This window comes from Chelonoidis abingdonii, chromosome 4 (assembly GCF_003597395.2).
Source record: "Chelonoidis abingdonii isolate Lonesome George chromosome 4, CheloAbing_2.0, whole genome shotgun sequence".
NCBI lineage: Eukaryota > Metazoa > Chordata > Testudines > Testudinidae > Chelonoidis > Chelonoidis abingdonii.
Genome location: NC_133772.1, coordinates 75860886 through 75887933, shown reverse-complemented (window position 1 = coordinate 75887933; position 27048 = coordinate 75860886). Strand labels below are relative to the sequence as shown.

The 27048-nt window shown below is 45.4% G+C and overlaps 1 protein-coding gene across 4 annotated transcripts in view; it reads right to left on the bottom strand.

Annotated features, from left to right (window-relative positions):
• ALKBH3 (alkB homolog 3, alpha-ketoglutarate dependent dioxygenase) overlaps window positions 1-26724 on the bottom strand; it is a 63379-nt gene extending 36655 nt beyond the window's left edge. The window contains exons 1-8 of one of the 4 annotated variants that reach the window (XM_032790409.2): window positions 26614-26724; window positions 24677-24809; window positions 22048-22160; window positions 20492-20526; window positions 17347-17394; window positions 13559-13662; window positions 5636-5724; window positions 2341-2550 (exon numbers count right to left, since the gene is read on the bottom strand). In XM_032790409.2, coding sequence (XP_032646300.1) covers window positions 2341-2550; window positions 5636-5724; window positions 13559-13662; window positions 17347-17394; window positions 20492-20526; window positions 22048-22160; window positions 24677-24755 — 678 coding nt within the window. In that variant the 5' untranslated portion in view covers window positions 24756-24809; window positions 26614-26724. Of the gene's footprint in view, window positions 1-2340; window positions 2551-5635; window positions 5725-13558; window positions 13663-17346; window positions 17395-20491; window positions 20527-22047; window positions 22161-22616; window positions 22639-24676; window positions 24810-26485; window positions 26579-26613 lie in introns of those variants that run through there. The other 3 variants (XM_075065264.1, XM_075065265.1, XM_075065266.1) reach the window with 3 other exon arrangements.
• Between the last annotated feature and the right edge of the window lie 324 nt (window positions 26725-27048).

Sequence of the window (27048 nt, the reverse complement as noted above, 5' to 3'; positions counted from 1 at the left end):
TTTAAAGAGCCCTTTATATCAATATAAAGGGCGTTGTAGTGTGGACGGGTACAGCGTTAAATCGATTTAACGCTCTTTAAATCGATTTAAACGCGTAGTGTAGACCAGGCCTAAAAGATTCAGGAGCCTTGGGATAGGGATATTGAGGAAAGGAATGAGTGGCCCTCAGGGATATCTCTATTAAGAAATCATACTTTGCTCCACACTGCATTGTAAAAGAAATTGTTCTATCAAGTTAAAGGCAACAGTCAAACTTGTATGGAGTGGGCGCGATTCTTTCCCCACAATGAACAAATTTCCAGAAGCTGAGAATGAATAGAAAGCTTGCCCAGAGGCTATGCACATTTAATATGCTTCTTTCAAGTGCTAAGGAAAAACTGCACCGTTCACACTGAATTTCAGCGAACTTCGCTAAACCCTGACCCTCCCAAAAGAAATATTCCCTGCATCTAGTCAATCCTGCCACCAACTAAAGCTTCCCAAAAGTGTCTCCTGTTGACTTTCCCTGTCATCAGGGCATTACACACTAATATGGCCACTGACGCGACTGACTCACCTGTTTTGGAATCAGAGAAATACTAAACTGAGGAAGAGACGAGTGGGGAAAATTAGTATGAAATGTGACTCATGTAATTTACTCCTCCAGTTGTGAACTTGACTGTTTGAAACAAAATGGTCCATGCAGACTACTAAAGTGCAACTTCTAATAGCCCCTGTACTTATTACATGAAGAGGTTTTTCCTGATAGTTTAGTAGTTTTCTACGTTGCTTTCTGCATCAATGTATTCAAAGCCAACAGCAACATTTTACATATAGACAGCAACTTCCATCCCAAAGTACTTGCAAACTATATAAAACCACTCCACCACCATTGAAATGCAGAAGCAATTTAACATTACACAATAATAGCCCATAACAGTTTAGGAGAGAGAGGGAGGAATAAGAAGGCACAATATAACTGCCCAAAGTCAAAATACAGTCAGCTCAGGATACCAGACTGATCTGTTACTTTTACTAGGGAATCTTCTATGACCACAAATGGTCAAGACCTCAGTTTTACAACTCATGAGGAAGTCAGCCCTCCTGAAAGGACAGCATTCCCAAACACAGCTGGGTCAGCCTTGACTCAGATGGGAGAGTGCTACCTACTTAATCATCAATACCATTTCCTGCAGAATCAGGGGGAGTTCAAGGAGGTGCCCATCCAAGTAATGGCCTGGCTCAGACTCTGCTTAATTTGAGAGGTATGACGACGCAGTTTGGCATCACAGAGAAATAAATTAAATTGCTCTCCTCCTCACCCCCAGTCCATTATCTCTCACTACTCACTCATATGCCACAGCCAAGGAGTGACCATTGGTAAGAGGTCTTATGTACTGGACATCCACTGGAGCTGCTCTTTACCCCACATTCCTTATAGTTAGGCATCACTTAACTGGTGACAAAAACAGTAGTTCAGTAAGTCTGTGTGTGAGAACCCCCTTCTAATTTTATGTGCCCACTTCTTGCAGGGGCTTCTCCTGATGTTGCTCTAGCTCAGTGGTTCTCAACCAGGGGTACATGTACCCCTGGGGGTACACAGAGGTTTTCCAGAGGGTACATCAATTCATCCAGATGTTTGCCTACTTTTACAGCAGGCTACATAAAAAACACTAGCAACATTGCAAACTAAAATTTCATACAGACAATGACTTGTTTATACTGCTCTATATACTATACCTGAAATGTAAGTATAAAATAAATCAAATTGAATACAAATATTGTAATTATATGGTAAAAATGAGAAAAAAGTAACCAATTTTTCAGTACTAGTGTGCTGTGACATTTTTTTGTATTTTTATGTCTGATTTTTGTAAGCAAGTATTTAAGTAAAGTGAAACTTGGAGTACACAAGACAAATCAGACTCCTGAAAGGGGTACACTAGACTGGAAAGGTTGAGAATCACTACTCTAGTTAACTTGGACGGTCTTTACGATGGCTGCAGGAATCCTCAAAACGTAATTTCACTGTAGTGAAATGTTCCTGTGCAGTTAAACAGCTGTTGCATTCCAATTCAGAATGACTGCATTTCAGAGATAGATGAAGTGATTTCTGTATTTACCGCATACAGATTATGGTGTATTTTGGAGTCATTTTGAGTGGGACATAATGCATTGGAACGCAGATACAGTGTCCTCCCCTTTTGGGGATCTTGCATTTCACAATAATGTAGTAACTCTGCTTTCTCTTCAGTTTGTATAAATCTTTCGCTTTTTACTAGTGATGAGAACCTCACGTTGCTATCTAGATCCCAAGACCCGAGAAAATGAGAATGAGGGTGAGAGTAAGAAAACACTCACAGGTGGGGGTTTCTTCCTCATCTCAAAGATTCGGGTGGCACCAAGGCTGAGGGAGGCAATGACAGGGTTTCTCCCCAATGATGGCTCATCATCACTGTGCCAGTCAACACTGTCCTTCTCGTTTCGGTACAGATTGCAGAGCAGAGAGTTGAAGGTATGACTGGTGGCCTTTTCGATGTGCTCCTTCAGCATGGTCAGCAGAGGATGCCACTGCAATCAGTACAGCAAAGTGGTCATAGGGAGAAGAGCAGGAGGTGAGGTAGACGCACTGGAGAAAGTACTAGTGCAGAAGGGGAAAAGTTTCAGGGTATCAGAGATGCAAAGCAAAGGCAAAATCACTGGGACTGGAAGGGGTACAAGGCCCACAATATTTTTGCATAATAAACATGAAGCCAACCGACCCTGTGCCTCTCCTAAACTTTTAGTACATGCTTCCAGTGCAGCAGAAGTGCAGCCCTTCTGCTCTGTGTGGTCATGGTAGCACTGAGTCATTGCTATTTCACCACCAAGGCCATGTTGCTATTCTGCCTCACACGCCCACCTGGCCTTTCACAGCATTGTGGCTGTTCCAGCCCTCCTGGTTAACTGTGAGAATGAAATCTGCTTAAGAGGCCCAGGGATAAACATTATGGCTGCTAACTGAGATGATGACTAAAGAACACTGAACTGCAATCTTCTATGACCACAAATGGTCAAGACCTCAGTTTTGCAACTCATGAAGAAGTCAGCCCTTCTGGAACCAGTGGCTAACTGGCACATGAAGCCTACAGTCGTTCACCAGTACATGGTGAGTGCTGGCATAACATTGCCATTCTGTGTCCCTGCATTCCCCACTCTAATAGTACTGCTTAATGAGTCTAGCTCACCTTCTGTGTTTTGATTTTAATGTTCTAATAGTTTGTTATAAAGTGATTCAAGACATAAGTGGATCTCAATCTCCATGAACTACAGTCATTGTATTGTTAACATTGCTGTGCCAAGTCTCTATAGCAATTATACAGATTCTGCTGTAATTGCTTCCAATGCACCATGGAATAATGATTCTACATATTTATATCATGCCTTTCATTTGAGGATCTCATAGTGCTTTTAGCCAGTAACTAAGTTTCTAGCCCCAATGTGAGATATGTCAGAATCATTACCCCCATTATATAAGGGAAACATTGAGGCACATGAGGTTACGGGATTTATTCAAGGTTGCACAGCAAGTCAGTGGCAGAGGACGGACTAGAACCCAGGAGTCTCGACTCCCAGTCTCCTCCTCTAATTAAAAGACCACATTGCCTCCTTCATGTTCACCAGGGGTTCATTTATCTACTGGTTCTGGCACTGGAACCTAATCACAGCATTTTTATCTATCCTAGGTATTTCTAGTTCAGTCACCACCATCAATACCTAGGTGCCATGTGAATGATTATCTATGAAAATAGCTTGTAGTTCAGGGAGATCATTGCATTGAAGTGTCACATTTAACAAGTGGGCTGCCTGAAGAGAAAACCATTGGATCTACAGGATTACAGTTTGTGAGGAATTTGAAATGAACAGACAGGAGAGGGCTCACGAGGAATTACCAGCACCACTTTCTAATAACTGCTTGATCATTACTTAATTTCTTTGATTTCCACTCCGACAATATTCCCACCGGCAACCTCATCAGGTAGAAATGTGGATGTGAATGTGTGATTCAAAAGGAACTCCACTGTAAATGAGCAGTAACTGAAGTCCTCTTGTTATGAAAGGTTACCAGGTTACCAAATATTTCGCTGCTTACAAGGAAACATTTTTCTAATACCATGATTCACAACTATAAGCACTTATTGCACTTGGGAGGGTTTCAAGTTCCTATTATCCCCACATTGCTACATATCAAACTTCCAGGGCCTGATCCTTCAGTGTGGCTTCGATATGGTCTAAACCTCTATCCCTCTACCTGGATCCTAAGGTTGCATTAAGATACACTGGGGTAATGGTCCCATTCTGCCAGGCAGGGATTGCCAGAGCTCTGCAAACTTTATGCCACTGGAGGATTCCTTCAAACCAGGGAAATCCCCAGCTGCAAAGGAATCAGAAAAGGGGAGGAGAGAGAGAGAGAGAATCAGACTGACAGTCCTGAAGACTGATGGTCTTTGCCTTTTCATAGAAGAAGTACATCACACACAGTGGTAGGCAAGTTTTCCTCATACTAACCCACCACCTTGCCTCATCTCTAACCTCATATTAACCCCCCACCAACTGGTAATAGCTTTCACTGCTTAGCTATTCCGAGCTGGATTTGAACAACCGATCAGTGGGTGGAAAGGCTCCATATGGCATTGCCAACCTCCAGAGCCATCCAGACTCCACCACCTCTTTCTAGAAAACATTTAAATAAAACAGTATGTAACTGAATACATCCCTATCCATGGGCTGTCTGTATTTTTCCATCCTAAATTACATAGCCTTTACTAGAGCATTATCATGACTGCCAGACCCTTCCATCTCAGATTGTTTACTCAAGCACTGTGTGCAAAATCTCATTTCCCTCAAATTCTGCTTTGTTGGGACGTATCTTTCCTTGGCAGCAGTGAAGATATCTGGGACTCGACAGAAGCACTCTCTCATGTAACCTAGTTCTCACTAGTTATTCTTAATTTATGGCTTAACACATGGGAATCTATTGCCATGGAAATTTCAAACAAAGAAACGTCCGGAGACAGTCCAAATGGACAAAAGGTTGACAGAGTGTGACTGAACATGAACAAAAAGTCAACAAAGTCACTTTGCAATGTTTCTGACCCTTCAAAAATAGCAAAATGGCATGGGAAATTATACAGTACAATCTGATCTTGCTAAACAAACAGGTCATGTGTACTAATCTGATTACACTCAGACACGCAGCGAGAATATGCCTGAATGCTGCCTAAAGAAGAATCAAGAAGTGTTTATTTTTAAAGTTTCTTAAAGGGAGTTTATTATCATAAAGAATATTATATTGTCTCTGAGGCATACAGAATGGTTAAGAGACATGCTCAAGGTCAGAACTTGGTCAGAAGCAGAACCTGGAATAGAATTTAGGAGTAGTGATTGCTAATCCCCTACCACCAGAAAAGGCTCCTCCTCAAAGTGATAAATTATAAGTCTGAATAAATCCACAAATAATGAAACTCCATAAAGCAGGCATATATGCCATTGACCTACTTTGGTAATCAGGAATCAGATGGGATCACAGTGCAAACGTTTGTCTATCTTTTAAAAAACTTTTAAAAAGTTATTACTGTAATCTACAAAGAAAAAGCCATCATAAATTAATACATACATTAGGATTTGGCTGCATTGTTAACCTGGAGTAAGTGTAAGGAAGTTCCCCATACCAGGAAGTAAGTCTGGGCTCCTTGTAAGATAAATCTAAAGAAAGAACAATAGGAAAACTTTACAAATCAGGTATCAACTGGCTAGGAAGTGAGGAGGTGACAGTACAAGACTCTTGAGAAGCTTTTTGCAAGTGATGATCAAGAAGCACTAACCTTCTCACCCAAAATTAAAAGGTGACCCCTATAAAGAGCTCACCTCTCCATGAAGAGTCTAAATGGTACCCAGTGAAGCAAGTGAATTCAAAAACAGGCCTGAAATTCTAATCATCTCTCTGTGTGGGGTCCATGCCTTGCAGAGGTCTCAGAACCACACAAAATTTCTCATTTTCTGGGCTACAACAGGTAGGCACGTTGGGGTGAGGTATGAATCATAGATTATTAGGATTGGAAGGAACCTCAGGAGATCATCTAGTCCAACCCCCTGCTCAAAGCAGGACCAATTCCCAGCTAAATCCCCAAATGGCCCCCTCAAGAATTGGCCTGGGTTTAGCCAAGTTTAGACAAGGTCACTGAGCTATCCCTCCCCTCCAAGGGATAGTGAGGCTAACCTGAAACTTTACCTGTAGCTCTTGGTTGCTTTGCTTTCTGTTAGTTTAAATGCTGCCCAAAACATTTGCATCAGTTTTAGGAAATGTCTACTGAAAAGGATGGAGCAATGGGAAGGTGGAGCATTGCTGAGGTACAATGTAAGTTGTCTGCAGCTGGGCTGAACCAGTACATTTTGCCACCTGCGTCTGACGAAGTGGGTATTCACCCACGAAAGCTCACGCTCCAAAACATCTGTTAGTCTATAAGGTGCCACAGGATTCTCTGCTGCTTTTATAGATCCAGACTAACACAGCTACCCCTCTGATACTCTACATTTTGCCAGATATCCCTAGTGTGTGGTTTGAGCCTAAAACAGGATAAAAGCACTTTCAGCATCTTCAGCTTGTGGCAGAATTAGCTTATTGGTTACTTCATGTGTTCAATATGCAACTGTTACCATTCCGCACTCCCTTTAGTATGCCTCAATGAAAGACAGTTATCTTTTCCGTAACTGGTGTTCTTCTAGGCGTGTTGCTCTATGTCCATTCCATATCAGATGTGTGTGCTCACCATATGCATCAGTGCCGGAAGTTTTTCCCTCAGCAGTATCCGCAGGGGACTGGCTTTGGCATCCCGTGGAGTGGCACCCGCATGGCACGGTAGAAGGGGCCCTGCCGGCTCCCCGCAACCTCAGTTCCTTCTTGCCGGAAACTCCGACAGAGGAGAAGGAGGGTGGGATCTGGAATGGACACAAGCAACACATCTCGAAGAACACCAGTTACGGAAAAGGTAACTATCTTTCTTCTTCGAGTGCTTGCTCATGTCCATACCACATTAGGTGACTCCAAAGCAGCACCCTTGGAGGCGGGTAGGAGTTCACAGAGGTGTAGATTTCAACACAGCTCTGCCAAATCCAGTGCCATCCCTGGCCTGCTGAGAGATGACATAATGAGCAGTAAACGTGTGGACAGAAGACCATGTTGCAGCTCTACAGATGTCCTAGATAGGGATGTATGCCAGGAAGGCCGTCGAAGATGCCTGCGCTCTTGTCAAGTGGGCTCTGACAACCAGCGGAGGCGGAACACTGCCAGGTCGTAACAGGTTCTTATGCACTAAGTAATCCAACTGGAAATCCTCTGCAAGGACACTGGACAACCCTTCATCCTATCCGCTGTAGCGATGAAGAGTTGAGTCCATTTTCAGAAAGGCTTGGCATGTTCTAAGTAAAAAGCCAAGGCCCTCCAGATGTCCAGGTCATGGAAGATGCCTCTCTTCACTGGTCTTGTGCAGTTTGGGACAGAACACCAGGAGGAAAATCTCCTGGTTCATATGGAAGGTGGAGACCACCTTTGGCAGGAAGGCCGGGTGGGGCCGCAACTGAACCATATCCTTGTAGAAGACCATGTATGGTGGTTCTGAGGTCAAGGCTTTAATTTCCAAGACCCTTCTCGCCAACCTCACTACCACCAGGAACCTGACCTTCCATGACAGATGAGAAAAGGACCAGGAACCCAGAGATTTAAAGGGTGGGCCAGTGAGCCTAGAGAGGATCAAGCTAAAATCCCACTGCATGACGAGAGCCCACACCTCAGGAAGAGTCTCTCCAGCCCTCTCAAGAATCTGACCATCATGTCATGGGAAAACACCATCTGTCCTTGGATCGGTGAGTAAAAAGCGGAGATGGCCGCAAGATGCACTCTAATGGAAGTGTGCCAGGCCTTGGTTCCTCAAATAGAGCAAGTAGTCCAGGACAGCCTGTATGGAGGAAAGCAAGGGAGAGATGCCTGTTCGGACGGCCAGCAGAAAAACCTCATCCACTTGGCTAGGTAAGTCAGTCTAGTTGAGGGCTTCCTACTTTCCAGAAGAACCTGTTGGACTCCTTCCGAACAGGTCCGCTCCTCTGGGTTCAGCCCTGCAGCATCCATGTCGAGATGTAGAGGGACCCAAGGTCGGGGTGTAAGAGCCAACCATGGTCCTATGACAGCAGGTGCGGTCGGTTGAGAAGGGGCCAGGGAGGGGCTGCTGACAGGCTCATGAGCATGCCAAACTAATGCTGGCGAGGCCACGTTGGGCCGATCATGATGACCGTGCCTGGTTTCACTAGATCTTTGCCAGGGCCCTGCTGAAGAATGGAATTGGAGGGAATGTGTACATAAGGCTTCCTGACCACAACAGGAGGAAGGCATTGGAGAGGGACGCTTTGCTCAGACCCTGTTGAGAACAAAACTGGTAGCATTTCCTGTTCTGTTTGGTAGCAAACAGTCCACTTGGGGAGTTCCCCACCTTTGGAAGATCATGCAGGCTACCTCTGCATGGAGTGAACACTCGTGGTGAGAGGAGAAGTCTCTGCTGAGCTGGTCTGCGAGTGCATTCCTGATGCCGGGAAGGTGATAAGCTTCCAGTTGGATTTCAAGGCTGATGCAGAAGTCCCACAGATGGAGTGCCTCCTGACAGAGAGCTGACGAGTGCGCTCCCCCTTATCTGTTGATGTAGAACATCAAGGCTGTGCTGTCCGTCAGGATTCGTACCGACAGCTGGGGCAAGAAGACTGTGCATACCAGCCGGACTGCTTGGAGTTCTTTGATGTTTATGCATAACTGTCTCCCCTTTGGGGACCACATCCTGTGTCTGAAAGTTGCTGAGATATGCCCCCAGTCGAGGCATCTGACACCAACTCGACGGAGTGAGGAGGGTTGTTGAATGGAACCCCTTCCAGGAACGTCCGGTCAGTCCACCATTGAAGTGATGTAAGTATTGCCTGGGGAATGGTAACGATCTTCTCCAAGGGGGTCTCAGGACTGGGAATAGACTGTCACCAGCCATTGTTGCAGGGGCCACATCCGGAGCATGGCATGGCAGACCACATTAGTACATGATGCCATGTGGCTCAGCAGGTGCAGACAGACCCTGGCTGTAGTCAGAGGGAATGCGGAGACTTCCGCAATGAGGTTCATCATCATGTGGACCTTTCCAGCGGCAGGAATGCCTTGGTGCAGGTAGAGCCGAGGACCGCTCTGATGAACTTTATCCTGTGCACTGACACAAATGCTGATTTTTTGGCATTCACCAGCTGGCCCAGAGAGCGGCACGTGGCTTGAAGCACTGCAACTTGAGACCTGGAGCTGCCCTTGACGAGCCAGTTGTTGAGGTACGGGTATATCTGGATAACCCAGCGCATGAGGTAAGCCGCTACCACCAACATGCACTTGGTAAACACCTTTGGTGCTGTCGCCAGGCTCAATGGGAGGACTGTGAACTGGTAGTGCTGGGGCCCCACAGTAAATCAGAGGAGGTGTCTGTGTCCTTGAAAGCTCGCTATGTGGAAGTATGAGTCCAAGCAAGGGTGGCATACCAGTCTCCTGGATCCAGGGAGAGGATAATAGAAGTCAGAGAGACCATGTGGAACTTTAGCTTCTGGAAGTACATGTTGAGGACTTGCAGGTCCAAGATGGACCGCAGACCGCCCTTGGCCTTTGGGATTAAAAAGTACCAGGAATAGAACCCCTTGTTCCTGTACTCGAGAGGAACTTCTTTCACTGCATCCAGCTGTAGTAACCCCTTCATCTCCTGTGTGAGGAGACTTGCATGAGAGGGGTCCCTGAAGAGGGCTGGGGAAGGGGGACAGAAAGGAACCGGAGGGTATAATCCCATTCCACTATGTTGAGGACCCAGCGGTCTGAAGTTATAGCAGTCCAAGCTGGAAGGAAAGGGGAAAGGCGGTTGGAGAACTCTGGGAAATATGGATCCGGGGAAGAGTCTGGTAGGCCACCCTCAGGCGCACACTCAAAACAACTGTTTGGCTCCCTGCTTATTACAGGTCGAGCCCGACTGGGCAGAGGTTGGTGGCAGGTGGCTCAGGCGGCACTTGTAACCCTTGGCTCATTTATGGGGCTGGTCCTGCCGAGGCGGACTCCTTGGCCCCGCTGCAGTTTGAACCACTTATGTGCAGGGGCTGGGGTGTAGAGACCCAGGGTTTTTAGGGTGGTGTGGGAGTCCTTGAGGCCATGCAATTTGCTGTCTGTTTGCTCCACAAATAGGGGCCTGCTGTTGAAGGGCAATACAGCATTGACTGCTGGGTCTTTGGGGACAACCCAGAGAGAAGCAGCCAAGAGACTCACCGCATGGAGATAGTGGAAGCCGTGCTGCAGACAGCAGCATCAGATGCCGCATGGAGGGCCACCCTGGCTGCAGTTGTACCCTCGAGGATTGCTCCGAACTCCTTCTTGGAAGCATCGGGGAGCAACCTTTTGAACTTGGCCATGGCTTGCCACATCTTGAAGTCACGTCGGCCAGGGAGGGCTTGGTGGTTGGCTACTCTCAACTGAAGGCTGGAAGACAAATAAACTTTATGTCCGAAAAGATCCATCCTTCTCAAGTCTTTATTTTTGGAGGTGGCCCCAGGTTATCCCTGCCTCGCCTTGTGGTTAACCGCCTCAACCACAAGGGAACTGGGGGCAGAATGGGAATATACGTACTCATGCCCTTTGGCTGGCACAAAGTACTTAAGTTTGGCCCTTTTAAAGATGGAGTCAGGGAAGTGGGGGTCTGCCACAGGGCATTAGTGGTTTTGGAGACTCCTTAACGAAAGGGTAGGGCCATCTTGCGGGAGACAAGGACATCACACAGAAGAGCCCTCAGACTCTCTAATTCCTCTGCCTGAAGCCCCAGGTTAGAAGTGACCCTCTTCAAAAGTTCCTGGTGAGCCCTGGCATCATCCTGAAGGCACTGGGTGAGGGGGCCCCATGACAGCCTTGTCCGGCAACGATGAGGACGATGCCAGTGCCATAGGAACATCCACGTCCACTGGTGGTCCAGCAGCTTGTTCCCCTGGGTCCTCCTGAACCTGCAGGGTCTTACCTCGAGCACCAGAAAGGGATAGGATACCAAGGCTGCTGGCCTTTCTGAGGCTCCCAAAACTGATCGGGCAGCCTGGGAAGGCTGTGTCAGGTACCATGGCACCGGCCACTGCTCTTGGGGCCATCGGGCTAGTTTCACTGCTGATAATGTAGTCTGCACCATCGGTACTGGGACTTGCCTTGCAGTCAGAGACCCTTGTTCCGAGACAGAGTTACCAGCATAGCGGTCGGTACCGGGTGACCAGGATTGGGCTGAGTGGTGGCTCTTGTCTGACTGGTGCTGGTTGCTGTGGCCTGAAGCTGACCTGTCCAAATGAGACTGTCTTGGTCAGGCTCTCGGGGACTGATGGCATTCAGCGGATCTGCATCGGATACCCGGCAATCCATGCCTCACGCTACTTGACTAGTACCGGGACGTTGACCGGAAGCTACTACGGGCCGGTTGCCAGGAGAATCATCCTGAGTAGGGCAATCTCCTTCTTGGAGACGGGCGGAGACGGCCCAGCGATCGGTGGTCTCTGGTATCTGATTGCTCCCAGGATTGGTATCGGGACCTTGGAGAAGGTCGGGTCTGGTCCTGGAGTTCTTGCTGGGTGGCGCGTGCCTCAGAGGGTCTGCGCCATTCCACTGGTGAGGTGCACCTTGAGTCCCTAAATCGGTGCCCCTGGTGTGGGGACCAAAGAGGGCTCTGCTGAGCCTGCCCCTCTAGTCCTGAGGCATGACGGCTTCAGGCGGGCGAGCGATAGTGGGACATCCCTCTCGATGGGGAACGGTGCCACTGAGGCGGGGCCACATATATAGGTCCCAATGTGGGTTTTCCCCAAGACCGGGGTACCGCTGGAGCTGGTGTGGGCAGCACCGCGAGGGTCAGGACCACCTGAGCTGTTTGAAGGACTTCAGGTGTCAACAGCACCTGAAGCTGGCCTGGGCCTGCACTGCTATCTGGAGTCACAAGCGAAGTATGGGATGGGCTGCACCGCTCAACCTGAGGCCCAAGTTCCCAATGGGGGTGTTGAGCTGCCTGACACAGGTCGTGGCTCGCCCCCAGTCCTCTCCTTTCCCTTTAGGGAGATAGGAGATCTTCCCCTCACAATCTTTTTTGGCTTCTTCACAGAAGCTGTGGAGGTGCCAACTTGCGGACGGTGCTGGCGGACCACTGCGTATGGATGCCGCGGTGCTCGGTGCGGAGTTGGACTGCTGCTCTGGTGCCGGAGTGAGTGCCTACTCCATCAGGAGTGCTTTCAGACTGACATCATGCTCCTTCTTCGTCCTAGGTTTGAAGGACTTGCAGATACAGCACTTGTCACTTATGTGCCCTTTGCCTAAGCACCTTAGGCAGCTGGTATGTGGATCACTGATGGGCATAGGCTGTTTGCAATGATCGCAGGGCTTAAAGCCTGGGACCGGGGCATGCCCCACCCCCTGGATGAATCCCATTCAGGACTAAGGAAGAGCTGAGAACTACTACTAAGGATAACTAAGAACTACTAACTATATTACAGGTTTTCAAATTTCGCAAGAACTGAGAACGAAACAATGGCAGCCGAAGCAGCAGAAGTTCCAGCACCGTCACTGGCAGCAAGAAGGAACTGAGGGCTGGGGGAGCTGGTGGTGCCCCTTATATCGCGCCATTCCAGGGGTGCCAGAGCCGGTCCCCTACGGATACTGCTGAGGGAAAAACTTCTGGAACCAGTGCATATGGTGAGCACACACACCTAATATGGAATGGACATGAGCAAGCACTCAAAGAAGAAATGCAGGCTTTGAACAGGTTGGTTTAGGACCAATGGCTTGCTTGGCAGGACTAGGACAAGGGTTCTCTGGGCCTGTTCTATACCAGTTAATAATAATATAACCTTATGCCCAGGGCTGAGTGACAGCGGCTAAGAAATAGCACAGGTGCCTCCCAGTGAACACAACTGGAATAGCAGGCATTTCACATGCTTACTGAACACATAAGTGTGTCTCAGTCTAAAGTAAGACTGTGCTCTTCAGTCTAACAAATTGCAACCAACATGCTTTACAGAATTAAAATAGAATAGAATAGAAGCAGAAAAAGAAAATGTAGTAGGCAAAGACAAGGGAGAAGAGAATCATTTACAGCTGAAATTTTAAATGAGAGATGATGTGGGAAGAGAAAGAGAAAGAAGCAGGGAATGCAGAAGAGAAGACTCTAGCAACATCAGTGGTGAGAATGTTTGAAGGGACAGAGCAGAGCCGTTCTAGGAGGGGAATTTTCACTTTGATCTGGAATTAATGGGATATCACAGAGTTGTTTGAGGATAGGATGATGCGGACATGCCTCTTTAGATATGTAAAAACTGAGCCAAAGCAGCACCCTCTACACGTGAGCCTGGAAAACTGAGACTTGGGAGGGAAGAGACAAGGGAGTTCTAACAGTCAAGGTGATAGGAAATGAAAACAAGAGTAAAGATTTTGACATAGGAGTCAAGGCAATTGCATAAAGAAATACTGCACGCTTACTCTGCCTGAGGTGAGTTCTCTGCCTCCAGGGGATCTCTTGGAGCAGTTGTTCAAACATCCAGTCTGCTTGTTTTGAGTCAATGAAGCCAGGAATCAAATGAACCCTATTGCAGAAAAGTTACAGATTGAAGAGAGTAAGCAGAAAATGTATACCATGCATATACCTGGGTTTTTATTAAATACTCCAATTTCAAGGGTTAATAGTGCAGATGTCAGCAGATAATGTGGGACTGCATTTAAATGCAATTATACCTCCTGTAGAAACAGACCAAGATTTACAAAAGCATCTAATGATGTTGGGTGCCTCCATTTTCACGTGACCAACAGGAGATGAGTTAAAAGGCCAGGGTTTAGAAGGTAGGTGCTCACGACCTTTAGAAAATCTACCCTCTCTAAGATCTCTCTGGTTGGGCACCCAGAAACAGAGGTAGCCAAAATCACTAGCCACAATTTAAAAATTCTAGCCATTATATTCTCCCACAATGCAGCACAATATGAGATTTTATGAAGTATTCAACCCCAAAAGGAAACTCAACTAAAAGGACGTAGTAAAGGAACTGGGAGAGGTTCTGGTATATTAAGAATGACCAAGTTATTGCAGTTCTGAGGTCTTAGACTGAACCTTAGATGTTACTGCACATCTAAGGAAAACTGCTTCTGGATTATCTATAGCATGACTTTCAATTCCTACAAGAACTGGCATTTGTATCCTACTGTACATACAAACAGAATCCCCAAATTAATACAAAAGATACAAATTCTGAAGAATAAAAGTAAAATCTTCCTAGCAGTGTGTCACTTCCCCCTTCCTGCTGGTCAATGATTTTGTCCTTTTGTGTTTAGAAAATAAATGTTTTTCAAATTTTTAGATAGAGCCAAAATGAAAACCTTCAAAAGTCTATAGAGTGCCTGTGGTAAACTTTTTCCCAAATCTGGACCTGTGCGTACAAAATCTGGGTGCTTACTGTGAACCTCCCCCAAGCTTATACCCAGCTTGGATCTGATATCGCTGCCACCAACCAGGATTTTTAGGGTTCCTGGTCACCCCGAGTCACCCCAACCTTTCCCTGGGGGACCCCCCCAAGACTCAGAAGTATGAGTCTACCGGCAAAGGAATGATCTCCCCTCCCTCCTCCCTCTCTCTCCGTTGTTCCGCTCTGAGGGGATTGATGCAATCTCTTTACATGACAATACCAAGAAACTGGTCTCCGTCTCTCCAAAGAGACAAGCCTTAAGCACCAGGGAACAGAGCTGATTCTCTCTCTCTCTTTCCCCGTAACTTTTTCCCGCCCTCCCTAGCCTGTCACAGATGTAACAGGACTCCGGGCACAGAAATTCCTCTCCCCTTTGCCTCACTAGGAAAAGAAACTTCCACAAGTTTTAAAAAGAAAACTTTATATAAAAAGAAAGAAAATACAGAACAATAATACTGCATTAAGAGATCAATACAGGCTCTTGCTTATAAGAAAATATGAATAAACAGTCTGATTTAAAAGATAGCCCAATTAAACCAGTCCAGCAAATCAACACCCATGTAAATACAAATCAAAGCACATCACAGCCGATTACTTTGGTTCCTTTGTACTCACACTTGATAGTAGAATATTTGAAAGAAGATGGAGTTAGAAGAAAAGCTTGTTTACTCACAGCCGAGGAAAACAAAAAGACCCCGAGTTTCCAGTTCCCTCCCAGACTTTAAAAAAAATCCAGGTCTCTGATTGGTCCTCTGGTCAGGTGTTTGGTTCCCCCTTTGTTCACCCTTTACAGGTAAAAGAAAATTAACCCTTACCTTACCTATCTACTTATGACAGTGCCTCTTCATGCCCCACACATTTTTCTATTATTGATAAGCAGAAAAATCTGGGAAGTATTACTGCTAACTCTGAAGCAAATAAAGCAGGGGAAACTAAAAGCATTTAGCTAGTTAAATACATGAGATTATCAGCTTTTGTTTTAAAATGTATTGAAGCAGTAACATTTTAGGCCTTGATCAGGCAAAATGCTTCAACTCATGTGGCTTAAAGTTAAGCATGTGCGTAAGTCTTTTACTAACCAGTGCCTTAAATTCTACAAGACTGTTCTCTGTTCATATTTTCATTATTTTAAAGCAAGTCAAATTTCATACCTAAAATCTTTCCATCACTTCTTTAGCCATCCAATATAGCCACTATGCATTCGTCAGCGGAAAACAGAAGTTACCTGTCCGGCTTTCCTGTTAGGTCACAGGATATCACAGCTTTGACCAGGAAAAGGATATAAATTAATGAAAAGTAGAACTAGATAGATAATCCTAATATAAGTAAAGACGACAGAACAGCTGTCTTTGCTCCACCACTGGTAGGTCAGATTATAAATAATATTCAGAGATCAGTTTAGAGGCATAGAGTATTACCATCCTAACGCACCTAAATCTCTGTCTAATCAGAAAAGACTAGAATCCTACCAAAAAGTGGGCAGGCACGAACTTGGAGGGGGAAGCCTCCCAGGGATGCTTCAGAAGCTAGATGTCAAGAATTGGGAGGATCTAAAGTCAGTGTTTGCAGTTACGACCCACATTTTCAGTGATGGAATAACAAACAGGTAGAATTGTGACCTTTGTTTCTTTCAGTACTTTTGTTGCAAAACACCTGAAAAGCATAAGCCAAGAGAATTGCATCCACACACAAACACATCTGTGATGATCATGATTTCTGCTAGTCACAGACAAACACGAATGGTTAGCTAACCAAAGAGGCTCTGAGGGATTTGCTGAATTCTTCCATTTAGGGATCTAGAATGCAGCATCAGGACTGTTTTCATGGCTTTTGCAGGCATTTCTGGACTGGCAGTAAGCTTGGCCAATGTGATACAACGAGCCATGGAGTGCCTTGTTCCTGTTCTGGACTACCTAGAAGTTTTGATTGGCAGGAAGGCTGTGTATGGAATGAGTTTCATTTCCTTAGCACAGAGTTGTGATCACAGATCACTGGAAATGTGGACTAGTGTCTTCTGCACCCATTGCATCTCCTCCTGTTTTGGATTAGAAGTACTAAAAAGTATTCTCTGCAAATAAGCACCTACTGCTACCAGATATACCAGTTTCTAGTGGAACTGTTGCTGAAATATACCTACATTCTATCAGCAATAAAAAGGGGTAGTCATTTTGAAGGGTGAGAAGCCTGAACGCCTTGCTATAGCTAGTCAACTACAAGCAGCCTGTTAAAAAGCTGGATCCTGTTGTACCAAGGCTCCTTAGGCCATTAGTAGAGCCCTACATGGATACAAAATTTGTATCTACATCTGATACGTGATCCACAAAAATGATCAGTGGATATAAAGCGGATATTTGCAGGGCTCTAGCCATTAGTATGCCCCTCTGTTACACTGCTGTGACTTTCAGAAACACATGCAGTTACTAGCCCAGTGCTAGCCAAGAGTTTATAGTGACCTAGAGTATGGACTAATCAATCAAGGCCACTTTATCTATTCCACTACACCACTGGAAGTTGAACACAATAATAACCTGCATAAATTAATTTTCACTCACACCACCAATAGATTCCTAACTTTTTCCATGCTGCTCAGAATTAATCACATCACTGCAGCCTGATGTACCAGTTATGCCAGGGGCCAGAATCCCCCCTCCAGCGCCATCTTACACATAAGGTGGCATAGGAGAAACAACATCCCTGCCAGAGCCATCCTCTGCATCACCAAAATCCCAGTGGAGATTAGACCTTCGAAAGACTGAATGTCATTACATTACTCAATAGCAACCAAGGTGCTAATAAATAAATAAATCCACTTACCGAGACACTCCTGTTGGCAACGTGCTGATCTCATACAGGCCCTGTTCACTGAGGACATGGAGAGGAAACAGCCATCACATGGATGAAATACAAGAAACAGATAATACATATGGATGACTTGCATGGTCCAGTCACATGCAAACCTGGTTTAAGGAAAGCAGTCTATGGGCAGTGCAATATACTACCATGAAGGAGCAATGAGGCTAGGGAGAAGGAAGCCAGAGACAGGGCCAGCAGAAGCTGGAAGTGCTGTGGAAACAACATGCTCTACCCTCACAGATCACCTCGCATTGTTTGTGGGAGCCTCCACTCTGGCCACATACTCACTACAGGGTTTACAGGCTCCAGAGAAAAGTAGAGAGCGATGATGGAGGGGAGCTAAAGGAAAAAGGACCTCACGTCCCTATTCCCCTTCCAAAGACATAATATAAACACACACAGTCTGACTCATGCTGAGGAGACTACACTCAGGAACTTCAGTTAGAAGACAGTTACCCTCATTTTACGTAGCCCAGTAAAATAAATATGCTGTGGGAAGTGCTACATGCCACATATAAACCAGGTGACGGATTGAAAATGAGATTTTAACTGCTGCATGAGGTAAAATAGTTGTTCTATCAGCTATCTGCTGCACTGCTGTGAAGTGCAGATACTGGTCTATAAATGGTCTGCCTGAGCTTGTCTCTCAACTACTTCCATTGTTTCCTTCACTAGCTCCAAACTTCACGCTGTCCCATATGCCTGAACAGCCTGCTAACCCCCATGACCCACCTCCTCCCCACCCTCAGAGAACTGTAGTAAATGTATGGTACTCTGAAGCATTTCTTCCACATACATTTGATTTCACACCCACACCCAACCCACGTATGATGTTTTGTAATGACTTTATTAATAAACAAGACTTTGCACTTGTACATCACTTCTGTCCAAGAATCTAAAAGCATAGATCATTAATTTGCTGCCTGTGAGGTACGTATCATCATCCTCATTTTACGAAGGAGAAAATGAAGTACAGAGAGTTAAAGCAACTTGCCCAAGGCTACAGAGCAAGTCAGTGGTAGAACAAGCAATATAATTCACCTCTCCTGATTCAGTCTTCTGCTCTATCAACTACATCACATCAGGGCCGCTCGGTGGGGTGGGGGGGGGGAGGAGAAATGGGGCAATTTGTCCCAGGCCCCGCAGGGCCCCCCACAAGAATACAGTATTGTATAGTATTGCAACTTTTTTTAATGGAAGGGGCCCCCAAAATTGCTTTGTCCCAGGCCCCCTGAATCCTCTGGGCAGCCCTGCATCACACTCTTGCTTTAGCATGTACATTCTTTGGGGCACGAACTCTGATCTGTGCTGCACAATTATTTACTGTACAGCACTGTGCACATTTGCATGCCCACAGAGACTAATGTATATAATGGTGATAAAAGTGATATTTAATGAACTATGTATTGCATATCATGAGGTGTTTATGAGGATTGCTGAAGCAGTAATCCCAAAAGACCTGTGCAATAAAGTACAGTGACTTAGTGAAGAAAAGGGCATTATATGAACTCAATCCTGCTTGCCAGATTTTCATAATGGCAGCTGGGGTCTCCTCCACCCTGACCCCCCCTTAAACAGAAGTAGAGCAACTGAAAAGGGCCAGTGGGCCTTCAATGTATTTCTAAAAATTATGTATTTATTAAGTTCTCTTGATACAGCTGTACTTTCCCTTCTGTTGTTATTCTATCACCCACTCTGAAATAGGAACTGTGAAGCTTTAATAAACAGACTGAAAGGTCAGCCACTTTCACAGCTTTTCTAGGTGCCTCTAGTTAAATGCTATTTAGTAACATCCTAGAGCAATGATTTCTCAGTGAATCAGGACAGAAACTCTCTGCACGTCTCATAACAAGGGTACATTAAGTGGAACTATTTTCGCAACCACACCACTGCTGGGCATGTGGGTGTTTCACCTGGATTAGTTTTCTGTAACCAATAGCTAACTAGTCCAGTACTTGAACTGCAGAGGTAAAATTCCCAAAAGGGCAATATTTACAATTTTTGAAAGAAATAATAAATGACTGGCACAGTATATTAAGAGTTAGCTCTACAACCCAACTCTGAGGAACTGCCCATTAAGGAAACTCCTCTGACCCCAAACAAACTCCATTCCAAAGTCTGTAATTTAATGATTGGATGACACATGCAGACACACAAGGAATAAGCATATCCTGGGAATGAGCTCTCCATGTCACACTGGAAGATCATCAATGGCCTGAAGCGCTTGAATACACAACCCCACGATCACCTTGATGGTCACACCTACAAACAGCTACAATTCTTCAGCCCTCATGGTAAAAAGTGTTTGACCTGCACTAAACATAGGACAGATGTAGCCTAGAATTTTGACTGCATCTGGATCTGCCCTTACATCAAAAAGTCTGGGATTTCATGCTGTAACTTCCAAAACAGTTTATATTAAGGATCATTCCAGATAAATATGTTAACAAGGGAGAACTGATAATACATACACAGCAAGCTAACTTTGTTGGGAAGGAAAAACAGGTTTTAAATCTAGGGACCTTCATCATCACCATTAACACACTGACCAAACTGTTAAAAATATACCTAACAGTTTACCTGATTCTGCTCCTGTTCTGAATAGAAAAGTAGAAAAATTCTTCAGTGTGGAGGACCCACCCCCACCCCCCAAACACACACTAGTTTTGGATTACAAACCTCCAAATACACCCAACCTAACGCCTTATCCCCACGTTACAAATCCGAAGCATAGAAACAACACTGTCATGGCAAAAGAATAAAGAGGATGGGAGAAAGCTATGTGTGTTGATCCTACCACCTTTGCACAGATCTAAAACCATCATGTATAATTAACCAATTTATTACAAAGCCCCACTGTCCTTTCCTACTGGTTTGTACAAACCCAGCAAAACAATTAAAACAAATGAAAAAAGATTTGGACTTTACTGAATATAAAATCTGTTTTGGATCAAAGAGTTGAGTCTGGACATCACATTTTGTACTGAAAATTCTCTCCATGGGTATAGCAATTAGAAATGCAGAAGATCCATCTAGTCTATCCCACCATGGGCTAGGGGAGGAGAACGTAACACAGTGAGGGTAGTGAAGTCAGTCTTATACTTACTCTATTACTCTTGGCTCTGGAGCTTTGCGTTCCACCTGACAGGCAACAATAAAACCAGATAAGTAAGTATACCAACAGGCTGACATGCCTCAGCTATACAGGGCTGAACTCCTAGCCCTGTGGTGATTGTGCAGATACCAAAATCTTCAAAGGGGCTTTGATTCTAGTCTCAGCCCCACCTCCAGTAGAATGGATTCGCGATTTCAACACCTGGCTGAACAACACCTCAGTACTGAAATGCTAATCAACACACAGATATATTCTCTGGCAGTTTTGGAATTGTGACAGTATCACACTGAAACACCCACCAGCAGCCAGTACTTCTTTGGAGTAACCTGCTAATTATAGCAAATATGGCTAACTAGAGGAGAATTGGTTTGCTCATATAGCTGCTGGACACCAGCTGAGACTGGAGATAATCACTTTCCCTGCCTTCACAGATTAAAAATCAGAAGTGACTCCCTGGAGGGAGGGGCTGAGCAATTCTCCAGTTTCAGACAAACAGCAAAAAATATAAAGAAAGACTAGGCAGCAAGAGTTACTAGTCTAAAATCCCCTGCATAACTTGGATGGTTGTCTCCTGTGAAAGCCAGAATGGTTTAATCATTACCACTGCAACAGAACGGAAGGGAGAGGGGGGACAGGCGCTCACTTTTGTTTTTGCTGGTGGATGCTTTCCATCTTCAGGTTTCACTGTGAGCCATGTATACGCTCCTGCCACCTATTGGTGGCTCTTGGGTACTGAGCACCCCCTATTCTTTTTCGGTGGGTGTGTAAGCCCCAGAGCACCCACATAGTCAGCACCTACCTAGTAGGGTTTAAATCTAGAATGGAAGTCATCAGCAACCATGCTGTCCTGATAATCACTCCAGTTGTCTCAGTGAGACCAGCTTCTCTCCCTCAAGTAAATGTCACTCTTGGAGGGCCCATTCAACTATACCATTTTCAGTTTGCCTCATCATAGTAAAATTCCTTCCATGTGAGGAAAGCTGGATGTAGTCCCATTCAGAGAGCATGTTGACACAATTACAAGAAAAAAGTGAGGCACTGCCTTTCCAGTCTTACAGGCCTAAGCAACCAATCTTAATTCCATGCAAGAAACTCACTTCCCACTCGGGTGAGCACATTACCCTGTAATCCCCTGGCAGACCAAGGGGTAAGAGTTGAAACTTGGATCTTACTCTCTCCGCCCACCAGAAGTCAGAGGTTAACTATGCTGCCAACGAAGCATTCCCAGCAGAAGGAGCAATAGGCAGAGCTCATTTTTGTGGCTTTAGACCAGAATATTTTATTTGCTTCTGATGAACAAAGTAGCACTGATTGGTAGAGAATGAAAATCTAAATATTTGGGGTCAGTTAAGATGATCCTAGCTTTCTGTAAGCCACACATGCAATATGTTTGTAAAGTGTGTGTTACAGAGGCCCCAAAAAGCTTGGACTGAGATATCTGTATTCTTGAACTACTCCTCATATGGCCAACTAATTTTAAAAATAAGTTGTTTTTCCACTTGTTAACAAAAAAGATGAAATGACAGGACACTCATCTACATTTTTACCTCCGCTGGTTCTTTAAACACAAATTGTCTTTTGGATGAAAGCTGCTCTCTTCTCATCCAGGTCTGATCAGTGCCCACTGACACACGGTTCCTGGCTGCAGAAGCCTCCGGAGCTAAGGCAAAAAAAAGAACAGGCTCAAGCAAACTAGTGGAATCAAAGAAATGAACATCTCACTATGCGGAAAACTCAATATTCCTGTAAGGGACAACTAATGGAATCACTGTTCAGATTTCAAGGACTTCCCCCTTAAGTCAAAGATTAAAAAAAAAAAAAAGCAAGGGAAGAGTCAGATGTGTTTTTAATAATCACTAAAAGCACCTAAAATCTAGGACTGGAGCATTTTTAACTAATTGATAAACTGAAGTAAATAAAAACTGTTTCAACCCAATTGACAAAAGTGAGTCATTTAAAATCATAGTGGTCATTGTTTATGGTAAGTTAAAGATAGTAGAGGCTTTCCATCAAGGAGCTCATCCCCCTGTGGTGCTGAAAATATGAGTGTGGTACGGCTTCAGGGAATATTACGGTTCTACTCAAAAGATATTTAGGAAATGTGTTTATTACATACCCAAAAAATCTACACACCGGGGGGCTGAATTAAGGTGATAGAGGCAACTTTAATTCCAGCATTTCCTACCTTCGGAGCACTTCAGTTTGCAAAGCTCTTTTAACAGTTTTGTGTGTGTAATTTTCTAAGTAAAAAAAAAAAAAACCAATCAAACTAAAAAAAGAATTCCATCACAGTCTGGGAGCATAATGTAGTAAAATCTCATTTTGTGGGCAAGTTAGTGATAGCAAGGTGAGAGGTGTCATTTTGATTCTGTAGATTTTTACCAATCAAATGACACCTCCCTTACCTTTCTATCATTAACTGGCCCACAGAATTACACATGCTCCCACATTTCATGTGGAAACATACTGAGCACCTCCACTCTAGTACTGGTCTTCAGCAAGACTGGAACATGGATACCCAATACAGACCACTACAATTTGTGCCACAGAAGAAACTGGTTATAAGCTGTGATCCTCTGTATGAATAAACCACTAGTGGAAGACAATATACATTGGGGTGACTTACATAATTAGTTTTTTGCAAGCATGGGAATACTGGGAATCAGGTATCCTGGATTCTATTTCTGGCTCTGCAGAGGAATTTGGACAACACTTATGGAGAGCACAGCCAAACACAGATTTGGCACATCATTCTAAAAAGGGAAAGAGGCTGTGGAATAGACCTGGGTCTACCATTTTTGAAACCTGAATTCTACTCCCAGCTCTGAAGTCCCCTTGTGCAACCTCTCAGTCATCGCAACGTGAATTTTGGGAATTAGATTTGTCTGCTTGCTAAGACAGAGATATAAGGACTTTCTTGATAATAATGAGTGTGAAGAGCATGGAATTATTATACTAGCCAGTGGAAGGTCTCCTCCTGCACACCTTCCCCTAGGCCAAATGGTATTTTGTTGCTGCTGCAGCACTGTCCACCAAGGCAGGATCACTAGTTCTATGCTTAGTATGCACAAGGCTCAGTGGAGGTAGGGAGCAGCAGCCTCAGTGAAGACAGAATGTATAGAGATTTTAAAAGTAAGTCTATAACAAGTCCTACATGTGCAAATGGAGACTTTCCCTTGCTTCTAAGTCTGCAAACTTCAGTACATTTCTATACGGGTAGCAAAAAGCTCTCTCTCACCTCAAGACTATTATCTTACTAAATTTCAAGTTCTTATTCCAAGCATGAAAATACTAGAGCTCTTCAAATAAATGGTTGGGAAAAAATTAACACTGGCAAAACTACCCTACCTGTTTCCCCTAACTTCTCTCTCAGAATGGATAATCTATTTTTCTGAAATTTAAAAACAGATAAGTAAATAAATAAATCTGCACGAGGCAGAGGGCAAGCATGGAAAGTTTCAATCTTCATGTTACAAGGTGGCAAAGTTATATGCTAGAACAGGGGTACGCAACCAATGGCACGTGGGCCGAAGGCGGCATGGAAGCTGATTTTCCGTGGCACTCACACTGCCCGGGTCCTGGCCACTGGTCCAGGAGGCTCTGCATTTTAATTTAATTTTAAATGAAGCTTCTTAAACATTTAAAAAACCTTATTTACTTTACATACATCAATAGTTTAGTTATATATTATATAGACTTATAGAAAGAGACCTTCTAAAAACATTAAAATGTATTACTGCATGCAAAATCTTAAATTAGAGTGAATAAATGAAGACTCAGCACACTACTTCTGAAAGGTTGCCGACTCCTGTGCTAGAAAAAACATGGGCTTCTAATGCAAAACATTAGACAGCCCAGGTACAGGTGTTCTTACCAGCTCCCCCTATAATACTAAATGTCTGGGTCACAGATGAGCAGTAAGTCTTTATATAATTCATTTCCTCAAGGCAGCTCAACTCCGCTAAACTATAGTATCAATCCTCATGGAAATTATAGTTTTCTCCAATGTTCCAGCTCGGGTACTTAAATCAAATGATGTGTCCAGGATCACACAAGAAATCAAATTCATTCATGATTAGAATATCTCTATAAAATATTAGGGAAAAATTTAAAAAAAGACAGGAGAAAAAAGGTTAACATAACCAGGAACACACAAAGAAATACACAATATCTTGCCTGCATATGAGGCTGTTCTGCTCTTAACAGGTCCAGCCCAAGCACCCTGTACTCTGGCTTTCCGTCTTTTATCTTCCATGCTTTTTCACAGCATCTTCTAGCACCTTAGACTGGTCTAATTCCCCACACTCCCCTGTGTTTCAAATATAAAAACAAGTTGGTTAGGCAATTTACAGCCAAGTACAGTATTAAAATATCAACAGAGTTTATGGAAACACTTTTCTAGTGAGCTGGTGGATTACACATTATGGACGTCATCATTTGCCTTAACCCCACTGTTTAATTTGTTCCAGGGTTTGACAGTTCGTAGCCCCAGCACCTCTGGGCTTGCTGCAGCAGTTATGAATGTAAAAAAACTGCTTGAGCCCTGGCACATAATTTTCTTGAGCCCTGGTACCTCTTTCATTACAAATTAGGCACTGCTTACCTCCCAACAAAACCTGCCCAGGCAGACCTCAGTAAGTAATTCTGATTTCCTATAAATGTCCCTTTCCTCACTATTTACTTCTTTTCTTACACTCTTCCCTAACCCTGCTTTCTAATCCATAAACTCTACAGGGAGATGACCTACACATCCCCCCACAAGGGGGGAAGGAGGGGCATTTTATATCTGAGTATTGTACTATGCATGTCCAGACATTCCACATCTTTTCTAGACAGACAGCAAGCTAGGCACCTGTTTCAAACATGTGGCCATGAAAGTGTTCCTTTAGGTTAGTACATTTTGCAAACCTGCTAGCTATGTCAGAATATCCTATAAACAGAATTTATGCTGCCCTTGCGGATGCTACTTAGCACCGCCTAGTCTAATGACATCTATGTTGCCATAGTAACCAGGGTACCTCCTCAGAGAGGAAAAAGAAATAGGGGGAGGGAATGAAAACAACAAGGCATCCAGTGGCACCTTAAAGGCTAACAGACGGAGAGAGGGAATGAATACACAATCTTAAATAAAACAAACCAACAAATGGCTGGGCAATAGGCTGTGCCTATGCTTAACTGCAGTTAAGTTTTACTTAACTTACTCTAGTTTCACTATGCAGCACCCAGAGCACCAGAGAAGCTAAGGGGGCACATCTGTGCATGTGTAGGAGACTGTGTGCGTATGCACGCACAGGTGCAAGGGAGTGGTGGTTGGTGGAGGGGAGCGTGAGAAGGGAGAAGCAATTGTGTGCCTACTGGGGGCAAAGAGGAGTTTATGTATGTGTGTGCATGAGAGGGCACAGAAGAGGGAATAAATACTGGTGAAAGTGTGAGAGCATGTCTGGGCAGTGGCGTTAGAACAATTTGCATAGTGGGGCTGCTGAAAGCCATTAAAAAAACCCAAACTATAACCCCTGTGTATGATGGAAACCACTTCAAGCCAGGGGGTGCTACCACTCCCCCCCAGTACTAGCACCCCTGCATGCAGAGGGGGGTGAGGAGCAGCAAAATGAAGGGAATTGTGTGGAGGGAAATGGGGCAGGAGGGTGAAAGGAGATGTCTGAGGGTTGCAGAACAGTGCATGCGGTGGGGAGGGGTGCAGAGGAGAGAGGGGACGGGGCGGTCGGGGTGTGTGTGCAGCTGAGTTTGCGCATGGGGCAGCAGGGCAAGACGCAGCAGAGAAGGGGGGGTGCATGGGGCGGCCGCGCTGCTGCAATGGCGGTGCAGGATGCAGAGGAGGGTGGGGGTGGAGGCGGTTACAGATCTGCCATCACAAGTCTTGGGAGCGCAGCGCCGGATGAGCGCGGAGTAACGCTGGATTGGCGAGGCCCGCCAAGCCCCGGCTGAGGGTCCGCCCGGGAACCAGCTCCAACCGCGTTTACGCACTTCACGGTTTTGCGGTTTCCCGCCCACCGAGGGGCAGCATCTGTCTGCGCGGCCCCCACTGGGGCAGCGCCCGCGGCCGGCTGGGCTCTGCTGGGGGGCAGCGCGGGGTTAGCTCGGCGGCGCCTCACCCTGCCCAGCTGCGCGGGGATCCGAGTGCGGCGCCGCAGCCTGCCCCAGCCCCGCTCCGCTCCGCCCGGAAGTTGCTGCTGCTGCTGCCGCCGCTGCTTCCTGGGGCACCCGGCTCCGTTTCCCAGCGCACCGGTTCTGTCCTGCCCGGGGCCCGCCCTTAAACGAAGGCTGCTCGGCCCCGCTTAGGGCGGGCGGCGTCTCGAGTGTCCAGCCAGGCGCTCAGAGCCGCGGCCGGGAGACGGGGACTCCGAGACAGCGCTTCCGTGCGGCCCAGAGGGGCTAGAAACCCTCCCAACCCCCTTTTACATGAAGCCGCTTCTCCCATGACACCCACGGCCGCTGGCGGTCCCTGGCCGCGCTGCCCCGTTCGAACCAGGCTTCCTACTGCGCTTTGCTGGGATAAAAAAAATCCAGAATTCTCCCCCAGAACAAAA